The sequence below is a fragment of the Antrostomus carolinensis genome, unplaced genomic scaffold (assembly GCF_000700745.2).
Source record: "Antrostomus carolinensis isolate BGI_N321 unplaced genomic scaffold, ASM70074v2 scaffold22166, whole genome shotgun sequence".
Classification (NCBI taxonomy): domain Eukaryota; kingdom Metazoa; phylum Chordata; class Aves; order Caprimulgiformes; family Caprimulgidae; genus Antrostomus; species Antrostomus carolinensis.
The window spans coordinates 37,093-57,568 of NW_010324231.1; the positions used below are offsets into that span (position 1 = coordinate 37,093).

The window sequence follows — 20,476 nt, forward strand, 5'->3', positions numbered from 1 at the left end:
GGGCCAATGAACTGCTGTTATCTACAGTATGGAGCTGTTTGATTTCTTTTCCCTTCTCCACTAGGCAAATGTAATAAACTATTTTCAGTGTTATGAAGTCACTGTTGCAACTTTTCCATTTGCTAAGCTTGCTGGGCTGAAGGAACACAGGAGGCAGAGGCTCAGAGGGTAAATGCAGGCTTGTAACAGGGAAATGAGGGGTGTGTATCTCCTGTCACTCCAGATATGGCAACCAAAGAGCCAATGAGCATGTTAATTGTCAGTGTGAGATTCGCACATTAAAACTGTGTCCTTGACAGGATGCCAGCATCTAATAAGCATGTGTTACAGAATAAGAGGTGCAATAGGGGTTAGGATACCCACTTAGCCTGTTATCTTGTTTCCAGTTGTTAAAAGGAGCTGGTTTGAGGGAAAGAACACAGGAACAGAGTAAAAAAGGGACTCTTCCCTGGCTGGATTTTTCCTCATATTTACACTCAGCAAATGTATGGGCTGCCATCCTTTGTATGGTGGCCCATAGGTTTGCCACAGTTATTCCTGCCCTTGATTCAGTTCTGTGAGCTGTCACAACTGCATCACACTGACAGATGCCTTGGAAACTCTACAGTAACCCTCATAAGTATTTCACTTCTTACATACATTTAGCCAGTGAGTCAGACTCCTCTGCCTGAGAGCAAACATGGAAATAAGGAGCTAAGAACTAAAGGACCAGATGAGACTATCAGTTTATCAAAATGACTGTTTTACTCCAAAAATGGTTCAGTATCAGATGGAGGTGGAAGAAAACCTATAACTGACAGTACGTGGAATCACATGCTCATCTGGCAAACTTAATACTGAATGTTAGGCAGTTAGGGAAAAATTATGTATTTATGTAACTGAATAAATAAATCTAATATAACTTGTGATTGAGCCTTCTAAATATCTAATGTCTTACTGAACAGAAGTTAAGCACTTTGAAGCTTTTCTAGTAGCCAGATGCTAATTTCTTAATATGCATGCTTGAGCAAAATGAGTCTTCTGCCTTTGCCAGTCTAATATGACAACACTGGGTGCTTACCATCATGCCTTCTCACTAAGGGCAAACAGCCACTAATGATGCCAGTCGCAGAAATAGTCTGCCCTGTGGGACTAGGTCATTTCCAGGAGGGAAATGAGGAAGACTATTTAAAAGACTGCAAACTCAAGTCTTGCTTTTGTTGTTCTCAGGCTGTGGGAAATGAGTGTGTCAGGTTTTGCTGGTACTGTTCTATTACAAACCCACTGTGACTGCAAGTCTGTCCTCTCATGGATTTTAAGAGCATGGCAGAAGTACTGAGTGCACAGAGAAAAAAAACTGGGATGCTATTTAGCATATACACATCCTTGACACGTACCCAGTTTGCCATGGAAAAGAAGGAACCAGCTATGGAAGAAACTTGCTGAAGGTGTGTTTCAGTGTGAGCTTACTGAGATTCTTTTGGAAAACGTGTTTCATGGCCAATATCTGAGTATAAATAAAAGGCATGGATACTGAATGAGTATATAGGTTTAAACTTCAGTGGATGTGAGTTGGCTGTAATAGAGAAGACAGGTTGGATCATTTATCAGATTGGAGGAGCTGAAACAAAAATATGCTGTGGAACCTGTGGAGGAATTTGAGCTTTCTCTTTGCAAAGAGTTAAATGTGGCCTCAGGTGGTTTTGTGAACAGCTGGCCTTCCAGATCTCCCTGCAGCATCACAGCCATGCTTTGCTTTTTTTCTCTGGCTGCTTCAGGACAGAAGAAATGTGTAAATAACTGGAATGTGGTGCTTTGTTTAGGAGCTTGTGCCTGAAGAATCTCACTTGGTCTGGGTCAGGGTAAAGGTCCCTGCAGTAAATCCTTGGCACAACGCTGCTTTTCAGCTTGTTGAAATAATGCAGCCAAGTGGGGTTTAGCTCAAGGAAGGAATGTGAACTGTTTAAGACTGGGAGATGACTCTGGGCTTTGCTTTCTATCAGATATACACCAAGCTCTGTCAAAATGTGCTGTCTGGCATCTCTTGGCACCTCTTGTGTTTTACCTGATTACCTTTTATAGTAAATGTTTTTTTTTATGAGCACCAATGTGTCCAGGTGAACACAGACACAAGGATGACATGATGAAACTTTGCCCAGATCAAGAGGCAGGGTGCTGTGACTGGTTCCCTGAAAAGAGGGACAAACTCATAGTTATGTAAATCCCACCCTCTATTCTGAATGAACCCTGGATCCTAACATCAGCTGGCAGCAAGGGATGGTTTGTGCTAAACCTCCCCCTTCACAGATTGAACCCAAGATGGGGGCTGCCCCTGCTGTCTTTACAGAGCCCTCTGGGACCAGTTATCTAATAATCTAGAGTACAAGTCTTTAAGAGCTGGTAACTAGAAGTTGAAACTGGACAAACCCAGGATAGAAGCTAAGATTCAGGATTTATCAGGGAGTTTAATGTGCCACTGAAACAGTCTCAGTGGAGCAAGTGGGGCTATTTCTTGGAAAGAGATGCTGATGGAACCACATGTGTATGCTGTACTGAAAACTTGGATGATCAAAACTGATTTATTCCAGCTTTGAAAAAAATCTATTAATAAATGTTGTGTTTCATTCTTGCAATTGTATTATGGACTGAGATTTAATTTGGCAACATTGATGGAACTATGCACTTAAGCCTGTAACAGTTGACATGGGACATTTTAAAACATGTATTCTGAAATAAAACTGCAGTAGTTCCAGAGAGCTGCATAGTGCAAGTGAGGTGGCAAATGCAAATGTGTGTAGACAAGTATATATCAATAATGAGGAGACCAAGTCATTTCTTAGACTTTAAAAAAGACTGTGCAGGTATCTGACTTACTCTCCTGTTTCTTTGTGTTCTTTAGTTTCTCTTTAAATATCTTTTTTCCTATCCATCTAAGTTTCATGTTGGAATAGAAGCCTGACTTATCCTCAGTCTTATAATTTTTGTAAAGATATATACAAGGCTTCTTTTGTTTCGAGAAACCACATGAGGTTTGAGACTTTGACAACCTCTCCAGCTATTTAAAAAAAAAATGCTTCAACAGAAGTTCACACATCAGTTTTTCCTGTTTATACCCACATTTTTTTTCAGCCTGAATCTAGTCTTTAAAATCAATTGACTTTCTGAATATACAGCAGCTATTTGAATGTTGCATCAGAAGGGTGCTATAATTGCTTTCAGAGTAGCAGGGGACAAGCAAGTACTATGCATACGTAGGTACAGAGTATGCTCTTTCATTCTCCCTATTTGTGTATCTTCCTTGCTGTTTCTTTTCCTATATCTGCTGCTTCTCAGTCTCCACCAAAGAACATATAAAACCAATTTGAATCAAAGTACAGGCTTTTAAATTTGCAACATCTGAATGAGTTTGAAGTTTCGTGAGGAGTTAACATCCCTGTTGCTTTGCAAAACTTCTTCAGCTGTCTAGCTTTTCCCCAGCCACTTGATAACCTAAAGATTTTAAGTCTCAAGTCCTCTTTTCTGAGTTTCCTAATCAGTCTCAACTTGCCTGTTGTCTCTTCTTTTATACACAAATTTTAAGATACCCAGAATCATGACTGTCTTTGTTATTCTCTACTCGATGCAGCTTCTAAACAAAATACATCCTTGTCTGAAGGCTTAGCCTAATGTAAATAATATCAAGCCACATGTTTAACAGACATCTTCAATTAGCCAAATTATGTAGTCAGAAAAACAAGAGTAGAAGCAAATTTTACTAAGTAGTAATTTAGCCCTAAACATGAAAGCTTCAGATGCTCTATTTCTCAACTGCCTCAGCCTTTGAAATAGTCAGCTTCACTACACCAAGAGCCTTACAACACCAGGCAGCTACTGCTTGTTTGTCACGTTTATTTTTGATTGTTTATTCATTTGATCTTAAAAGTTCTTTGGGGGGAATCTCTTATCAGCTCTAAAATGTGGTTGCATGGTAAATAAGAAGCAGTGACATTAAAAGTAATTGACATTAAAATGTTGTGACATTAAAATTAATCATGTTTGATGGATGCTACAGACTGAATCTGCAAGGCTGCTGGGTTCATATTTTAGCAAATTGTGACATTCATTCTCCCCCTCAGTTACTGCAGCAGTTGCATAACTGCCTTTGCCACCCACTGGTCCCAAAACTGTGCAGGGAGGTGGTGTGGAAGGAGAAGGATGCTGCTTTGGAAAGGAGAAGGGGGTTTTCTTGGAATTCACTACTTAGTATCTTGGGGTGAAATGGCTGTTCTGTTCTCCATCCAGTGAACTAGTGTCAGATTCTCAATGTCAACATGGTAGTGGTGATGTTGGCTTCCTCAACAGCAAGGTAAGGCTGAAGAGGAAAGGAGGGACCACTGGGATGTTTGCAGCAGAGCTGATGCAGTTGTTCTGGAGTGTGTGCTCCCTGTGCAGCGGCAGTTCCAGGCAGAAGAAACCTTGTGAGAAAACCTGGCTCCTGCAGCGTGAATAGGAATTTTTTTGTTGCCATTTTTAGTAATAATGGGAAAATATTTAGTTTTTGTAACAATTATGTAAGATTCAGAAGGAAACACTGTCAGTTGCCAGTTCTGCTTGTGTTGCACCAGCACAAAGTGGAAAGGAAACAGTGTTGTTCTTCAGGACCTGGAGTATCTCAAAGAGCTGGAGGGGATGTGGTATAACCTGACACCTGTATTTTACAGCCAAGTGCTTTTGCAGCAGACAGGAACATGATGAGTGTCAGGAATGGCCGATGGCTGGTCACTCTTCTAATGCCTACTTTGTGAAGCAAGACTCAGATGAAATCATAGCAGGCAGCTCTTCTTTTGGGTGGCTGAAGCTTACCTAAAGATGTGCCCTCCAGGCAGGGAGTGAGAGAGAGAGATGCAGTGTTTCTTGTTTCCACTATAACATTTTCCAACTTCCTTTTTTAGCAATGTGAAGCTTGAAGGGGCCTCAGAAAAATGAACCAATGTATTGGGCAAGAAGCCAGCTACCTCTTTGCAGCTTAAGCTCTGTGCTGGCTTCACTTTCTGTGCTGTTGGGAAACTAGAAGCAGTGAGCTGATTTTTTTTCCCTTTCCCACTGTGGTCTGTGTAGGGTGCCAGTCTCTGGGAGAGCACAGTGGGCACAGCCTTTTTCCATGGCTGCCTCTTGGCCCTGACTGGTAACTTGCATGAAATTCAATGTAACTTAACTTTTATAAGAAGCAAAAGACTGTGCTGTAACTTAATTTAGCTGAGTTAAAGCTTGGCCTGGTGGTTAGGGGCACTGATAACTCCTGCCTTCTACAAGGAGCAAGTCAAGAGGGGTTTCCAGTGTGTAGTTTGATTTGGATGGACCTTGTGAGTTGTAGATCCTGTTCCCAACCCTGACACCAATTCCGTATGACCTTGGTCAGTCTTGTTGTGTCCCTAGTTACCCATGGGCAAATTGAGCTTCAGTATCTGCTCTTTCTTTGGCCAATGGAAAACAGTGATACAGAGGAGCTTCACTAAGGGGCTGTGAGAAGAGTACTGAGATCTTGGTGTGGGAGGGTTATGATTTTGTCTTTCATTGTACAATGTGCACCAGTCACACTGTGGGGCACCAATGGAAGAGGTAATGTTACAGATGTTCTGGCTTATGCAATATGGAACTAATTAATTGACTGCCACTGGATAAAGTCAATAAGGTTTCAAAGAAGTAAACAAGTGACAGGCTTCATTGAATATACTACTTTTCTTTATACTTTTCTATTTCTCTTTGGTGATATCCAAGTCCCTAAGGAGTAATAGATAGGTTTGAGTATCCACAATTTCTGGATGTGCAAGGTAAAGTATAAACAAGTTGCAGTTGGAATATTTTTTTTTCCGTGGCTGTTTTGCAGAGGTGCTGAAGACTTGCAGCTGTACCTGCTCTCACTGAAGGGTATGAGGGTGAACAGCAGCTTGGGGAGGCAGAGAAAGACCATAGTGCTCACTTTAGACAGTGGTTTTTAGATTGCCTTCCTTCTGACTGAAAATGCCTTCTTAAAGCAGGGAGGAGAAACTGTCAGCTTGTATTAAAGAAAATGGATTTTCCTGGAGAAGCCAAACCAGCAAAAACCCATGAGTACAGCAGAGACTATCCAAATATTTTGGCAGCTTTCTGTGGCAATTCTGGCTCAAGAACATTTGGCATTTTTTTGAAGACAAAATTAACCCATTGGAACACTGAATAGCAATAATATAAAAAGTTGATTTCAACTTACAGGCAGGTCTTTTGTGGCTTTTGCAGAGAAGGTACCTCCCTACAAGCCTGGGTTTATATGTATTGCCAGGATATGGGGGAAATAAATTACGGAGACAAAGGAAGCAAACTGGAATGTTTGAGCTTCCCAGTTCTTGCTTCAATTCCCCAAGTCAGAGCACTGCTGGATAAGGTTAAGTACCATGCAAATATTAAGGTTTTACTTTAGCACATTTGCTTTGGCCATTTTTGTGTCACTTCATGTGGTCTGTTAATGATTTAGCTATTTTCTGGCACTTTGAAATAAATTTTAGTGTTGCCCAAGTAAATACTGGGGAGAACCCAATGTTAAATAGATGTCTTTACTTGAAAGTTCAAGTAATCAAGAAACACTATCTGATCAGTTACAAAAGCTTGGTTTTTTCCACCATGGTGACAGAAAAAAGCTGGTATGGGAGTGAAACTTGGAGACAGCTGTGACCTGATCACAGACACTGTCAGCAGTAAAAAAGTTTGAATTCATCAAATTATGTGTTCAGTTATCCCCACAGACCACACATGCTAGGAGAGCTGGGGTTTACTGTAAATGTGGCTGACAGATGCCTGCCAGACATTACAAAGAACTTAATCATGGAAGAGCCCACCACCCTTATCTAGCAGCTGTGTACACAGTTTGTGTCATGGTGGCTGAAACCAGACTGGAGCACTTGGGAACTTCTCTGTAGCCAAGGCAGTGGGAGAGGAGTGTTGTATGTTGTTTTTTTTCTCTGAGCAGTCCAGAAGTTAAAGTGAAGCAGGAAGGCCTAAAGGCTTAGGAAGTGGGACTTGAGTCTCATGGGTCTCTACCTGACCTGCTGTAAGACTTAGAGCTTGTCATAGAATAGTATAAATTGGAAGGGATTTCTGGAGGTCTCTGGCTCAAAGCAGGGTCAGCTTACATCAGGCTGCTCAAGATTTCAGCCAGTCTGGTTTTGAATAGTTCCAAGAATGCTGATTCCACACGTGTGAGCCCTTGTTCTGGTGGCTGACTGTTCTCATAGTGAATTTTTTCCTAATATCTGACTGGAATTCCCTGTTTTAGAACTTGTCTATTGTTTGTCATCCACTCACTGTGCACCTCTGAGAAGTCTGGCTCTGATTTCTCTAATTTTGTTGTTCCTTCTGAAAGCTTTACATATACATCCCTGAGGCACACAGGTTTTCTTACTTAAATTGAAAAGGACAGAAGTGAGGTGCAGAGAAGCTGCAGCTTGTCCAAGAAGCCTTACTTCTGCATCAGGGCTTGAGGTCCTTTTCTAGCTTGAGTTTTCCTACCAGGAAGCTTAGATTAATCTCCTGAGAACTCCTTACTGCCAAGTCTCCCAAATAATTCAGCAGAGTTTTTTCTCCATTACTTCTCATCAGATTGTACAGACCCACCAAGATCCTTGTTTCCATGGAATGCTTGTATTCCAGCACTAGCTCTGGAGTAATGGTATCCTGTAGTCTGTCCTTTCCCTTTTGCAGCTAAAATACCTGGAGTTCTGTAGGACAACAAGGTGAATGCTCTGTGAACTTGTGGCAAAGAAAGCCAACAGCATCCTGGGCTGCATTAGGAAGAGTGTAGGTAGCAGGTCAGAGGAGATGACCTCTCATCTCTAATCAACACTGAGATCATATGTGAAGTACTGTGAACCACCCTATTCTGTGATTCTAAAGCAGCTCTGATGAAACTGAGGTATTGGGAGTTTACAGTAGGTACTAGAGATACTGTTTATTGTTCTCAGCAGCAGTTTTAAAAGTGGCTCTGAAAGATGATGCATGCACACTTTGGTCAAAACAATCTAAAATAGTTGTTCACAAGATAGGAGTAATGTTGTATAGGATCCTTTTTGTTTTCAAAGACTAGTCTTTCCTCCAACACTATTTATTCAACATCTGCTTTATGATAAGTCATAGCTGTTGGAAACACTTCTTGATGTTGAGGAAGTTGTCAAGATGTAGTAGGGACCTCAGTCTGAATAAGAACACGGGAAAAGTTCAGTGATGCTTTTAAGTTGGTCAGACTTCTTGGATAAATTGCAAAGGGTGGAAATTCAGAGTCCCAGTGGTGGAACTGGTCATGTGTGCTATCCGTTCCTCCTAGGCTTACTTCTGTATACTTCACCTGACCTTTGCAGTGTGTTTCTTGAGAAGATGCCTGACCTTTTCACATCCAATTAGCAGATGTGTTCAACTGTTGCCTGAAACCCATTTTTACCCTTCTTCCCCCTCCAAAGTCCTTTCCCTGTTCAGCATCTTGGAAACATTGTGCTTGCTCACCATAGCTTGATGATGTACTGTAGCTTTCAGACAGGGCTCTTTTGGTCTCAGAATGCTGATACCCAATGCTTGTTTTCACAAAGGGCTCTGCCTCCCCATTATTTGGGGCATCCCTCACTCTAGGAAAGGGACATGTGCCAGAGGAGAACTAGATTGCTCTTTTGAGCAAAGGTCATAGGAATATTTGGCAGGCATGATGCTTGCATGTTCTTATTCAGGATTTCCTCTAGCAATGGCCCTAGGCTTTTGCAGATTTTGTTGCTTTGCAGAGCCCTTGGTATTTGCAAACATGCAAAATATAAGTAACATACATTTCAGCTGCTAGTGTTGGAGCCTGAAGGTGAGCAGAGAAGAAAACTTCCCTATCAGTCTCATTCCTGTTGCAGAGGCAGTTTGCTTGATGTGGCCATTTGAAATAAAGTAGTTCAATGTGGTTCAGCTCTGATGGATTCTGAGCTGTTTAACTCTGGAATAGTGTCCCCCTAACAGATTGCAGGTTTTACTTAGCTCAAGTAATACCTAAGCTTTGTTTTAGTCTTTCCACCTGTGTTTGAAAGCCAGTTAAAAATGGATTTTAGAAGTCAGTACTTCTGAGTATGCTTCTATTTCTGAGGGAAATGAAATGGATCTGCTTTCTGTTTTAGTCCTTATGCCTTTTCCAAGCATCTTACGTGGTAATTTAATTTGTGCTTTGAACTTCTAAAATAAGACTAGGGTTTTGATAAATCTACACTAAGATTAGAAAAGAAGCAGCCCAGGTTTATAAGTAAATAAGTAGACAGTGGAAAACAATAAACAATGTTTTTCCACATGGTTTTAAATGTTCCAAAACTTTCACAAGAGCAAAACCAGAGTAATTCTTTATTCTCTTTTGTTTCTTAGGTTGGTTTCTTAGGTTGCAGCCTTGTTGCTGCATTTAACAACCTGATTAATGTAACTTTATTGTATACTCGTGTCCTTTCTAGGATTGTAGGCTGTTGTCAAGTGGAATGGATCCCAAAGTTGGAATTTGGCCCTCAGCTCACACACTGCAATCCTGTGGGTAGTGGATTCATCTTCCTCAGACTTCACTGTCTCTGGCTATTGTCAGTGCAAAAGAATGCCTTAGGTTCAGCTGTGTTTCTGACAGCCACTGAAAAAAAGATATGCCAGAGTCTATCTTACTTTGTATTTTGTGTTAAATAACACTTCCTTATTTCCTGTGTCTGACTTTTCAGTCCTTTTCTTAACTCCAGAATCGCATGCAGCAGCTGTGCAGTGTTGCTGTCAGTTAAAATAGCTGTTGTGCTCCACTCTGGAAAGCTGTCCCTCTGAAGGGAGAATGCTTTCCAAGTTATGCTTGTCTCTTCTAAAGCCAATGCAAGTTCTCATGAGTTTAGTATTTAGTTAAGTCTTTAGTTTGTAAATGTTGCTGGGAAGAACCTTGGGATCCTTGTGAGCACAGGGCTTCAGCAAATGAAAGATTAGACTTTCTTGAGTACAATGTGAACTAATACTCAGTGTGTAAAGATTTAGCAAATTGTCTGTGTGATGCCAGCTTACTAAAATGAAGTTGGTGGGAGCCTATTCCAGCATTTACAGTTTGGTTTGCATTCCTTGGTAATCCCCACTTGCTCAATTTGTAGCTCTGATTCAGAAAGTGGGATTTACAGAGCTCCACCTCTACTTGTCTGAGACCTTAGTGTACATGTCCAGATGCCATAACTCCTGGTAACTGTGGAAAAAAATGAGAGGAAAAAGTATCTGCTCTCAGAGTCTGCTTGCAGCTGGTGTGCTGTTGAGCCAAACTCTAGGAAAGATGCAGGGAGGGAGTTGAATCATAGTGATAAAATAATTAAGAACCCAATCTTCCTTTTTTCCTCAGCTTCATACTGAAGCTAGTGCAAGGATTAAGAGAATAAGGTTTCTTTTAACTTTCTAACCTCTTGTGGGTTCAGTAAATATGAAATAATTGATCCTAACTACTATAGCATTGGTGAGAAATAGCAGTTGCAGACAACTGGGCATACTGAAAATGTGTACCATAACTTCCAGTTAAGCTGCTATTGTTCCTGGTCCTGTACTTGGACCAGAAGACTTCATGTTATATTCATCCCAGAAGTGTGGTAGAGTTTGATGTATCTCTTTCACAAGACTTATGGGGGTGATGGGGAGGAGCTGATGCTGCTGCTGTTCATTTTCTGCCCTGGGGTAGGCTGTAGCTGAGGATTTCAGATTGAGTGAATATGAGAATATGAAAAGTGACAGAGTGCTAATACATTAGGCATTCATTTTGTATCATATTAGCAGTGCTTGTAGTGGATAAGTGAGATGTCATACCATGTTATGTGCAATTATGAGTATGCAACTGAACATCTCATTGAGGTAATACTGATGTCCTGAACAGGGACTGAAGCCTGTACCTTAAAACCACATCAAACTTCATTGAAAACCTCTGAGAGAAAGATGCAGCAAGGCATGAAACTTACTTGTACCTTCTGGGTTTTGTTTCTTGGTACCTTTTTTGGTATGCTTAAAACAAGTTGAAGTTCTATGACAAAAAAACAGCAGAAAAGCACAATCAGTTCAGTGCTTTCTGGTTAATGTCTTACACTGATGCTAAGGAAAAAAAGGAGCGGGAATTCTTGGTACAAGGATGGTTTTACCAGGAATTTTTATCAACTGCTCCAAACATCTCCCTAATTTTCTGTTACCTCAGCTGATGCAACCTACTCCTTGGATTTTTGAAATCTGTGAAGATAGATCTGAAGGACAAATACTATTTTGAAAACAGTTTTGCTGTCTCTTCTGGTTTGTATTTGGAATTTTGCTTGATGTCTGCCTTGGGCAGATAACTTCATTTCTGTGTGCCTTCACTTTTATATCTGTGAACCGACAGTAACAATAGGCTCACTGGAAGACTGAGGCTTAAACATACTCCTCAGAGAGAAGATACTCTAGAAACCATTACTAAAACCATCTTTCTCTTCATACTTTCAAGTATCCTTTGAAACCAGGCTAAAGGAATGAAATTTCTGATGTTTAGGGTGGAATGTCTTGTTCTCTTGCTTTCCTCAACACAGATCTTTGTAAGGTATGCAAAGCAGCCCAGAGACGCTTGCAGAGAAGGGGAATTTGATTGCCATAGTAGGAGTGAAAGAATGTCTTGTTCTCTTGCTTTCCTCAATACAGATCATTAAGGTATGCAAAGCAGCCCAGAGATGCTTGCAGAGAAGGGGAATTTGATTGCCATAGGTGCTTCAGCCCCCAAGGAATCTGTGATAGGTACTGACAAGTTCTCTGTACAGATCTAATCCACACAGCTTGAAATCACCAGCTGTATTACTGAAAGGCTTAGCTGAGCTGTGTTACTGTAAACAGAAGACACCTGGACTGTTTCACTGATAAAATTGCCTGGACTAAAGGCTAAGGGACTTCACACATTCCTCTGTACAATCACTCTGTGAACCATTAAATAGGAAGATGCAGTTCTGTTGCCTTGTTTTCTGTTCTGTAGTCTCCAGGGATGTAAACCCAGAATCTCCTACTTGTACTTGACTTTAAAATGCAATGAGAAAAAGGACAGCTACAGCATATACACAGCTGCTGGCTGCTTGTGAAGATCCTCAACTAATGGGAAGCTTCAATGTTTTTCCAATATTCTAGTCTCTCCAGGCTTTGGGTTCAATTGTGTGTGGTGCTGAAGGCACACTTCTATTGGTGTTTTCAGGGACAGAATTTTATCTCTTGATTCTAGGAATGTATAGGTAAGATCCTTAGATTGCATGTGGGCACTGGGTACTGCAAGATCAGTCTTTCACTTGCTAGAGAAAGTGAATTTTCCCCAGGGAATATTGCATCCTTGCTGCTGGGGCCATTTGTGAGACCTAGACTTGCACTGGGTAAACCATCTCATTTGTGCTTAGGGGCAGTGTGAAGACTTAGTCCCTTTAGACATGCATCATGGGCACTGCCACTGTGCTGGTAAGAGCTGTCCCACAGACTTCTCTGGCTCATCCAAAACTGCCCAGTGAAGGATTGGTGGCCAACTCCTGACCAAGCTTCTGCAGCTGGTAATATTTCTGTTGGTAGGAGCCTGTTTATCACCAGCCTAATTCTAGTCCCCTCCTGCACTCTTGGTTGTTGTAAACATCTCAAAATCAAAGGCTTTGCTTTGTGAAACGTTGCTTTTTCTGTTCTCCTTGGGCCTTCCTAGCTCCTCAGCAGTTTCAATTCCAAATGCTTCACGTCACCACTTGGAAACTCAGCAATGTGCAAGACACTTCCCCTTTGCTTTCTGTTTTTACAGCCTCTTCAAACCACAGCTCCAAGCACATGTGGTTCCAATTACAGAGAACCTCTGCAATGCTATGTGGATATGGATGGGGATAGGCTGACCTCTTTATTTTAACACAGCTAGCCTGTTCCTGTGGGAGTTGACTGTTAGCACACGTTTTTCTTATTTGAGATGCCTTTTGCTTCACAATCAAATTCCTGAAATCAAAGGGAGGCAGAGGGGAGCAGGCTGCAGGCAGCATGCGCTGGGGGCCAGGTCTTAGTCACTTAGAGCGTTCCAGCTCTTGGGAGAAGGCAGCCTTTGGCCTTTATGTCTCTGCCAGCCAAGGAATACAGAAAGCAGATGTCCCAGAGCACAGCCTTGGCTGAGTTAATTATCCTTAGGAGACTTGGGCTGCCCCCAGCTTCTCCTCCCTTGTGCAAAGAATGCAAAATAGTGGTCTGTAAGAAGACACCATTTTCTATTTATTTTGGCCTAAAATACTGTCAGGGTAACTATAACTGTTAGGGCTAGTGTGGTCTGAGGGTGAGCAGGGGGTGTTGACCTTGTGGGTTCTTCTTACAGCTCTTGAACAGACCAACATAGCTATCCACTGCCTTGGTTTATTGACAGCAGAAACTAGGGAAAAGAGTCAAAGGGAAGAGAAAAGCCTTTAATGTGCATGTGTCTGTCATCATTACTGAATAGTAATAGTGGGGTGAAAATGTTTGGTTTCTCAATAGAGCTTAATTTTAAGGCCTACTAAGCTTTAAATACTTAAGTGTAGAACTAGTGTCTCTAGTGTCTTTAGCACTTAGAGGATTTGAGCTTTCAAGTCACTCAAGCATCTCTGAAAGTTTTACTCAAGATGTAATTCTTTGTCCATAAAAGTAGCTGTCAGCCTCCTATTTAAGCATGTAGAATTCTAAATTTGCTTATTGCAAAATGCTCAGATTTTGCTCATTACCACTGGACAGAGCTTTTTCTTTTCCAGAAAGAAGCTTAGCAAACCATTTCCTGCAAGACTGTAGCAAGATCAAATTCTAACAGATGTGAAATGTCTTAAATTCCTGGCATGAAGGAGTGGTTCAAAGTTGCAACATGGCAGGCTATCCTGGGCTGTTTGTTTCTCAAACATATTATTCTTGTATATATTTAATTTAGACAGATTCTCTGTTTTCAAATACTTTCTTGAGCGGGGTAAATGTTTAAATGTTTTTAGCATAACAAGAAGCAAGTCAAATGTGCAGGATTTTTCAGCTAGAGGAACACTACAAGCCTGAATAATTCTGTGGATACTTATTCTCTTTGGGCTAATTTAAACTGTTTAACTAGAAAGTTTTTGGTAACTTGCACCATTTTGACTAAAATAAAATACTTAAACAAGCAGTTCAGCCTGCAGATCTATTTGAGACCAGCTATAGCATGGGACTGTCACATGAACTGACATGGTTTTTTCCAACAGCCTACCTGGATTTTGGGAAGGATGTGTTACTCGGAGGACTACAGGACCAAAACTTCCTTCTCAGAAGGACCTAATTTTTCACATAGTGTAATCATACCGATGTGAAAATAATTATTTTAAGAGTATCCCAAGAAGAACTCAAAATCAGATGACAAAATTATTGGTTACACTTGAGAGAACTTATTGGTAGGAGACTGCTCTCCTTTCAGAAAGAATGTGATGAGCCTTGACAACAGTGGCCATTCACTGTTCCTGTCACACTTTCATCCAGGAAATCTTTTGATATTGATGAACAGAAGCAGATAGAGGACCTATCACAGGTGAAATGGAAATTGTCCAGACAGTGCTATAAACCGTGTGTGTAGACACTACTGGGATGCCTGCTTTTGCTGCTGGATTAAAGAAAGCTTTTCTCAGCAGCAGACTCGAGTCACTTGCTTCCTGAGTTACTTCCCTCTGGTGCTAGTACAAGATGTCTGGAGTTGCAGGAGAATTACAGGTTACATTTCTACTCTTCCATGGACCTCAGTATCTTGGAGTAGTCTGTTGCAAAAGTAATCCTTGATTAAAAAAGCCCAATAAATTATTAAAAGTGTAGCTGAAAAAAGTTCACAGAAGTTCCTGGAACAGCTGAAATTTTTCAAGACCCATTTTGGATATTTACTCTTTAAATGAACTTGGTGCAGGTATAGTTTGGGCCAAGTTTACAAAGCATCATTGTAGATTTCTTGTATTTTAATTATCTTAATCTTCTCTAGGATGTTCCTCTTAATTCCAGCAGTTAAGTGATATAGCACAGCTTATTACTTTTTAAAAAGTATAATCTATATTTAGCATTGCTCCCTAATTCAAACCTCCTTGTGAACCTAATGAAAGATTTAAATCTGGAAGCTCTTTAGCTTTTAGCACATGAATTTGCCTACAAATAAAAATGTCAGCAAAGCATTTATTTTCACTTTGATTGTATGTTTATATGCCTTGCGGATATGTTTATTTTATTTTGTTGATATATGTATTTGTATATATACATACACTTGTTGTTGTATCATGTATGGGCATGAAAATAAACTGAGCTTCATAGTGGCACGTACACAAAAGCATGTGTGATCTTGTTAAGGATTCAGAGATTAAAACACTATTTTGGGTGGACATAATTTGTTATAAGGCCAAATACAATCTCTGTTTGCTCAGCACTTGCTGCTTTGCACAGGAGTTGGTTCCTTCACTCTAAATCTGTTTTGATGGGCAGGCTTCTCTGAAATTCAAACCATCTTATAAGATGTGATACATTCAAAATCAGTATTTTAAAAGAGTTGAAATGCACTCTGGGAATTGCTTTGAGACTGACATCTTTGCATGAGAAAGGTGCAGGGCATTGCACACTTTTTCTTTAAAATCTGCTGTGTATCCAAGGCAGAATGGCCTGTTCTTGAGAGGGCTAAAAAATATCCCTTTGTGTGTCCTGGCCTGATCTGTGCCCTTCTGGTAAATCTGCTTTTGCTCTTTGGGGTACTGTCTGTTTAGGAGTCCTAGCCTTGGTATTGTTTAAAATACATTGCTTTATTTCTTGGATATTTAAAACATCAGTGACAGGCGAAAGACTGTCTCCCTTGTCTGCAGGGTGTTGGGTGAGTTATTGTCTTCTAAACAATAGAGTGAACATTTAAACACTACCATGGTCTCCTCCCCCCCAAATACAGAACATTACATTGCCTGTGGTGTGTCACCAAGCCTGGTACTGCACCCAACATGCTTTTTTTCAGGTCCATGGTCAATGCTTTCAAAATGCTCCAGTTGCAATAAGCTTTTGGGTTCCTGCTCCACAAGAAAAACAAACTGAAGTCACAGGATATGGAATGAATAAAGCTGAAAGAAGCAATTCCTCAAGTGCTCTTTGTAGCATAAAGAGCTGCACACAGGATGTGGCAGGGGAAGAGGGTTTTTTGGGTAAGAATTGTGGAGCCTGCATACATGTGGCATTACTGAGAGAGGCTCCTGGGTCTGACTTCTGGGAAAATCGTCTATTGTCTTGCTGTATTGTCTGCTGGAGCCAGCCCTGCAGGCGTTACTCTGAGTGTGCTCTGCCCTCCTGTGGCTGCCAAGATCCTTAAAGGGGGAAAGATGTGGAGCCGGAGTGTACCCATCCAGCCCAGCAATGTGTGTCCTGGCCAGTGTATGGAGGTATTTGCTGCTGCAAGGGCTTTTCCATAAGCAGACACTCTCCTTTAGTACTCATTTAAATTAAACTTAAACTGGGGAGGGTGGTATAAATTTTAAAAGCACCATCAGCAATATTTCATTTCTTTGATATGTTCTTGCTAGGTCTCATCTACACAAATACAAGAGCATTTTGGAGGGCATTTATTCTTCACTGACTAATAAAACACATAACCTAGCATGGGCTTAGATATGTTTTCTGGTTCCTTTTTTCCAAGGTATATATTGTAAATTCCAGCAGATATCTAAAGGTGAATTCCCTTTCATTGCTGCTTGCTACAGTGCAAGCACTGTTCAAAGGCATGAGGTTTGTTTGCATGGAGCTCTCTGGCTTTTGTGTGTTATTTTCCTTCACTGGCACCCTATGATGAATACTTGTATGAAGCTGTGATTCGAGCTTCCTTTTGACTGTGTAATGATATAGGTGACTGTGAAGAAAATAAAGTGAGGGCTTTGTGTAAAACACCTGCAAATCTTAGACTTCCTTGTGAGTTCATGGGTGTTATTAAAGAACTACTAAGGACTAAAGGGACAAGTTTTGTGTGGTTTATTGGTATATTTTTTTAAGACGACACACATGTCATGGAAAAAGTACAGTGTGACAATCTGGATCAGTTCAATGGTGAATCAGCTCCAAATTATCTCTGATTGCATGTTCCTTTGAAAAAACTGAGGGTGCTTTAGAAATTTGCAATCACTATCTCACTCCTTAATCTTACTCCCATTTAGAAGATGAGTTTATAGGTACAGGGCTTCTTCTCAAATGCAAAGCATGTTTGCTCAGGGCAACAAGAATAGACTGAGGAGTGAGCTGTCCTAAAAACAGCCTGTCCAAGCCAGAGACGAATGAAAATGATGCTTGTTACACTCCCTCAAAAGGTGATTTACAATCACAATCAATGCTTTTCATGTAAAACTATGTTTTAAAACACAGAATACCCTGTAAGGCATGCACAAAACCTGAGTGCTCCGCTGGCAGAGGACTTTAAAAATGTTGCAAATACTATGTGAATGTGCGCTATTGTGGTGCTTAATTTAAATGTATCGATCAGTGATCTAGCGAGTGTTAACGAAGGCAGCCTGCAGCAATGTGGGCTGTAGGAGAAAGCAGGCATTCATCTTCGGCAGAATGCATAATTGTATTTGGCAGATAGGGCTTTGAGACTAGAGAATCCAGTGATAAACTGGATTAATTTTCCTTTTAAAGAAAGCAGCTAATGTGGCTGAAAAGGAGCTTTCATTCTCATTGATTCATGAAGAGATCTATGTAGGGGAGGAGAGCTTGATCCTTTGTAAGACTCCTCTTGTCTTAAAATTCTAGGTGTTGTATATGTGCATGTACACCATGGATGATACCTTTTATAGAAGTGGTTGGTAAGTAGTGAATAAATATCAGGAGCTGAGGGATGGTGATGCTAACAACTCAGAGGCAGATCCGAGAATGGGAGCAGGAACAGAATGAATTTTCTAAAACCAGAGTTGGTCCTGAAGGAACAGAAAAAGCTGAGGAAGTCTGTTGGATGTAATTTTTCCTGATTTTCTTTTTACACTTAAAAGTAAAGGAAAGATTAAAGATCCACTATTTAAATAGAAGTTTAAGAACAAATTTAGCCCGTGTAACTAGAGCTCCTTATGCTCTGGCTAGTAATCTTGCTCTGTAATCACAGGATTGTGTGTTCAGTCACACGTGGGGCTTCCTAGTGCTACCAACTCCCACAGTTTTAATCAGCTTCACAATAATTGAAGAAGCATATAATTGAAGATGAAGTATCTTGCTAAGAAGCAAGATATTTCATCTGGCTTCATTTAACAGAGAAAAAAAAATGGCTCTTAGGCTTTCTTCTTGCATAGCAAAATTTAAGAACAACCTAACTGCACTCTGAAGATTCATACATAAAAGGTAGATGGCATTTGTGGCCCAGAAATAAATCCTCATGGAAACTTGGTTGGAAATTATTTTATTTGGTGTCATAGCTAGGTATCCCTGCCCTAAATGCCCATAATTTTCCATGCTTCTGATCTTTTGGGTCAGTTTTGATTGAGTTGGAACTTCCCATGGTGATTTCACATGTTAACAAAAGTTGGAGATGGGCAAAGCCAAGAATCGAGCCCTGATTTTGGTCAGTTTTAGGGGGTTAACAGCATTTTGGGTGTTACCCGATAATATTTGAAAGGCTCTGCTTCCCTCTAGTGGTTCAGATGCCAATTGTGATTTATTTATTTACTTATTGACATCCTGACAAACCGTTTTTGACAATTTAGGTTTGTTTTTTTGGTTTTTGGGGGGTTTTTTTTGACGTTGCTATTCAAAGATACTTCACTAGCCTACTTGTATTGTGCCTTTCTGAAGGTTAACCCTCTTGTTTCCAGGATACTCTCTTATTTCCAGTGCTGAAATGCACACAATGAACATCCAAACGCTTATCCAGTGTTTGGGAAGAAACTCTAAGCTTTGCCAGGCTGGTATAGGAATAAAGCAATGGACTCTGAAAGTCTTCTGGGTGGAAATAGTGCTTATGAATTAAGGTAATAAAAGGTGACAGCAAAGATGAGGAGGTAATATGAAAATTTGAGTGCTTAGAGGATGTGTGTGACTTTAGTATTGACAAGTTTGGAGTGTGAAGCCATCTGTTCTTCACACTTAATTGTGAGTGTGAAACTAACTGCCTGTGTCTGTATAGATGTCCCCTTTAATCAGCTGCAATCTGTCCAGGAAGCCAAGCTGTTGGGTTTTCTTTGATGTTATGAAGCAAATTAGGAAGAATCCAGGGAAACCTAAACTAGCAACACTTGTCAGTGCAGAGATGCATCCTTAATCCTGGCCTCTGACCACCAGCATCTGTCTTTCAGCTTTCTGTTCTGTTTGGCTGTCTGAGGCTCAGACTGAATTTAAGAGAGTGGCTGAAGAAAACGTGACTTTGCCCTGTCACCATCGCCTGGGTCTCCTGGAGCAAGGGAGCCTGGACATCGAGTGGCTGCTGCACGTTTCTGAAACAGTACAAAAAGCGGTAAGTTTGGGTGTGATTAGCATCTGTTGAGAAAATAGTTTCATTTCTATGGCAGCAGCCATTGATTTAAAGAGACTTCTGTGATCTTCCTTGCACGTTATTCTGATGAAATAAGCAGTGTTTAGAAAACACAGCTGATTTATTTAGAGACATTTTTAACATGTAAAAGTTATTTGACATTCACATGTGGTATATTGGAACAGGTTGTGTTACAATCGAGTTTTCTTTAAACTAACACTGTTATGTAATCAGTCATCATTGGATAAACTTCAGAATTGCCCTTCACATATTTAAAAATGACCTTGGGTTTTGTAGGTCCAGTTTTTGAAACCTTGGTTTCAGGAAAAAAAGTATCAGATCTGAAATAATTTAAATTAGCTACCCAAAATCAGCCAAGATTAAGGAGTGCTTTTATATATTGTGGCATAAACTGATGTCTATTTTGACACTAGTATAAATGTTCCAATGTAAATTCTAGCATAAATACAGTCTGTGTATCAGTCTCAGACTTGAAATCCAGGTTCAATTTTCTACACTGCCACAGGTTTCCTATGTGACCCTTGGTAAGTCACTTAACCATGCAGAACCTTAGTCTGGCAGTTCCTGAAAATGCTTTTTGTTGTTGTTCTATGTGAAAGTAACATTACAACTGGCTGATCAGTGACTGTCTTCACTCCTCAGGTGATCACGTACTCTGGAGGCCGTGTTTATGATGACCTGAATGAGGAACAGAAAGGGCGGGTTTCCTTCACCTCCAACTTCCTTGCTGGAGATGCATCCTTACAAATCATATCCCTGCAGTCTAGTGATGCAGGGAAGTACATATGTAAGGTTAAAAATGCTGGGCAGTACGAATGGGCTCGCATCACCCTGAAGGTTATAGGTAAGGTCGTTTTATTTTTCTTCCAAGGAAAAAAAAAAAATTGCTAGACTCATTTCCTGGAGACAGATTTGTTTCAGTAGAGTATAAATATGCAAAGACATCTCACAATCAGGTTGCACTGTCCAACTCCACATCCACCTTTACATTTTTTGGCAAAGGGC

At 40.6% G+C, this 20,476-nt stretch overlaps 1 protein-coding gene across 1 annotated transcript in view; it reads left to right on the plus strand.

Annotated features, from left to right (window-relative positions):
- Nucleotides 1-20,476, plus strand: part of CLMP (CXADR like cell adhesion molecule) — a 40,146-nt gene that overhangs the window by 14,409 nt on the left and 5,261 nt on the right. Inside the window, exons 2-3 of the mRNA XM_010170878.2 lie at nt 19,275-19,432; nt 20,114-20,315. Coding sequence (XP_010169180.2) covers nt 19,275-19,432; nt 20,114-20,315 — 360 coding nt within the window. The remainder of the gene's footprint in view (nt 1-19,274; nt 19,433-20,113; nt 20,316-20,476) is intronic.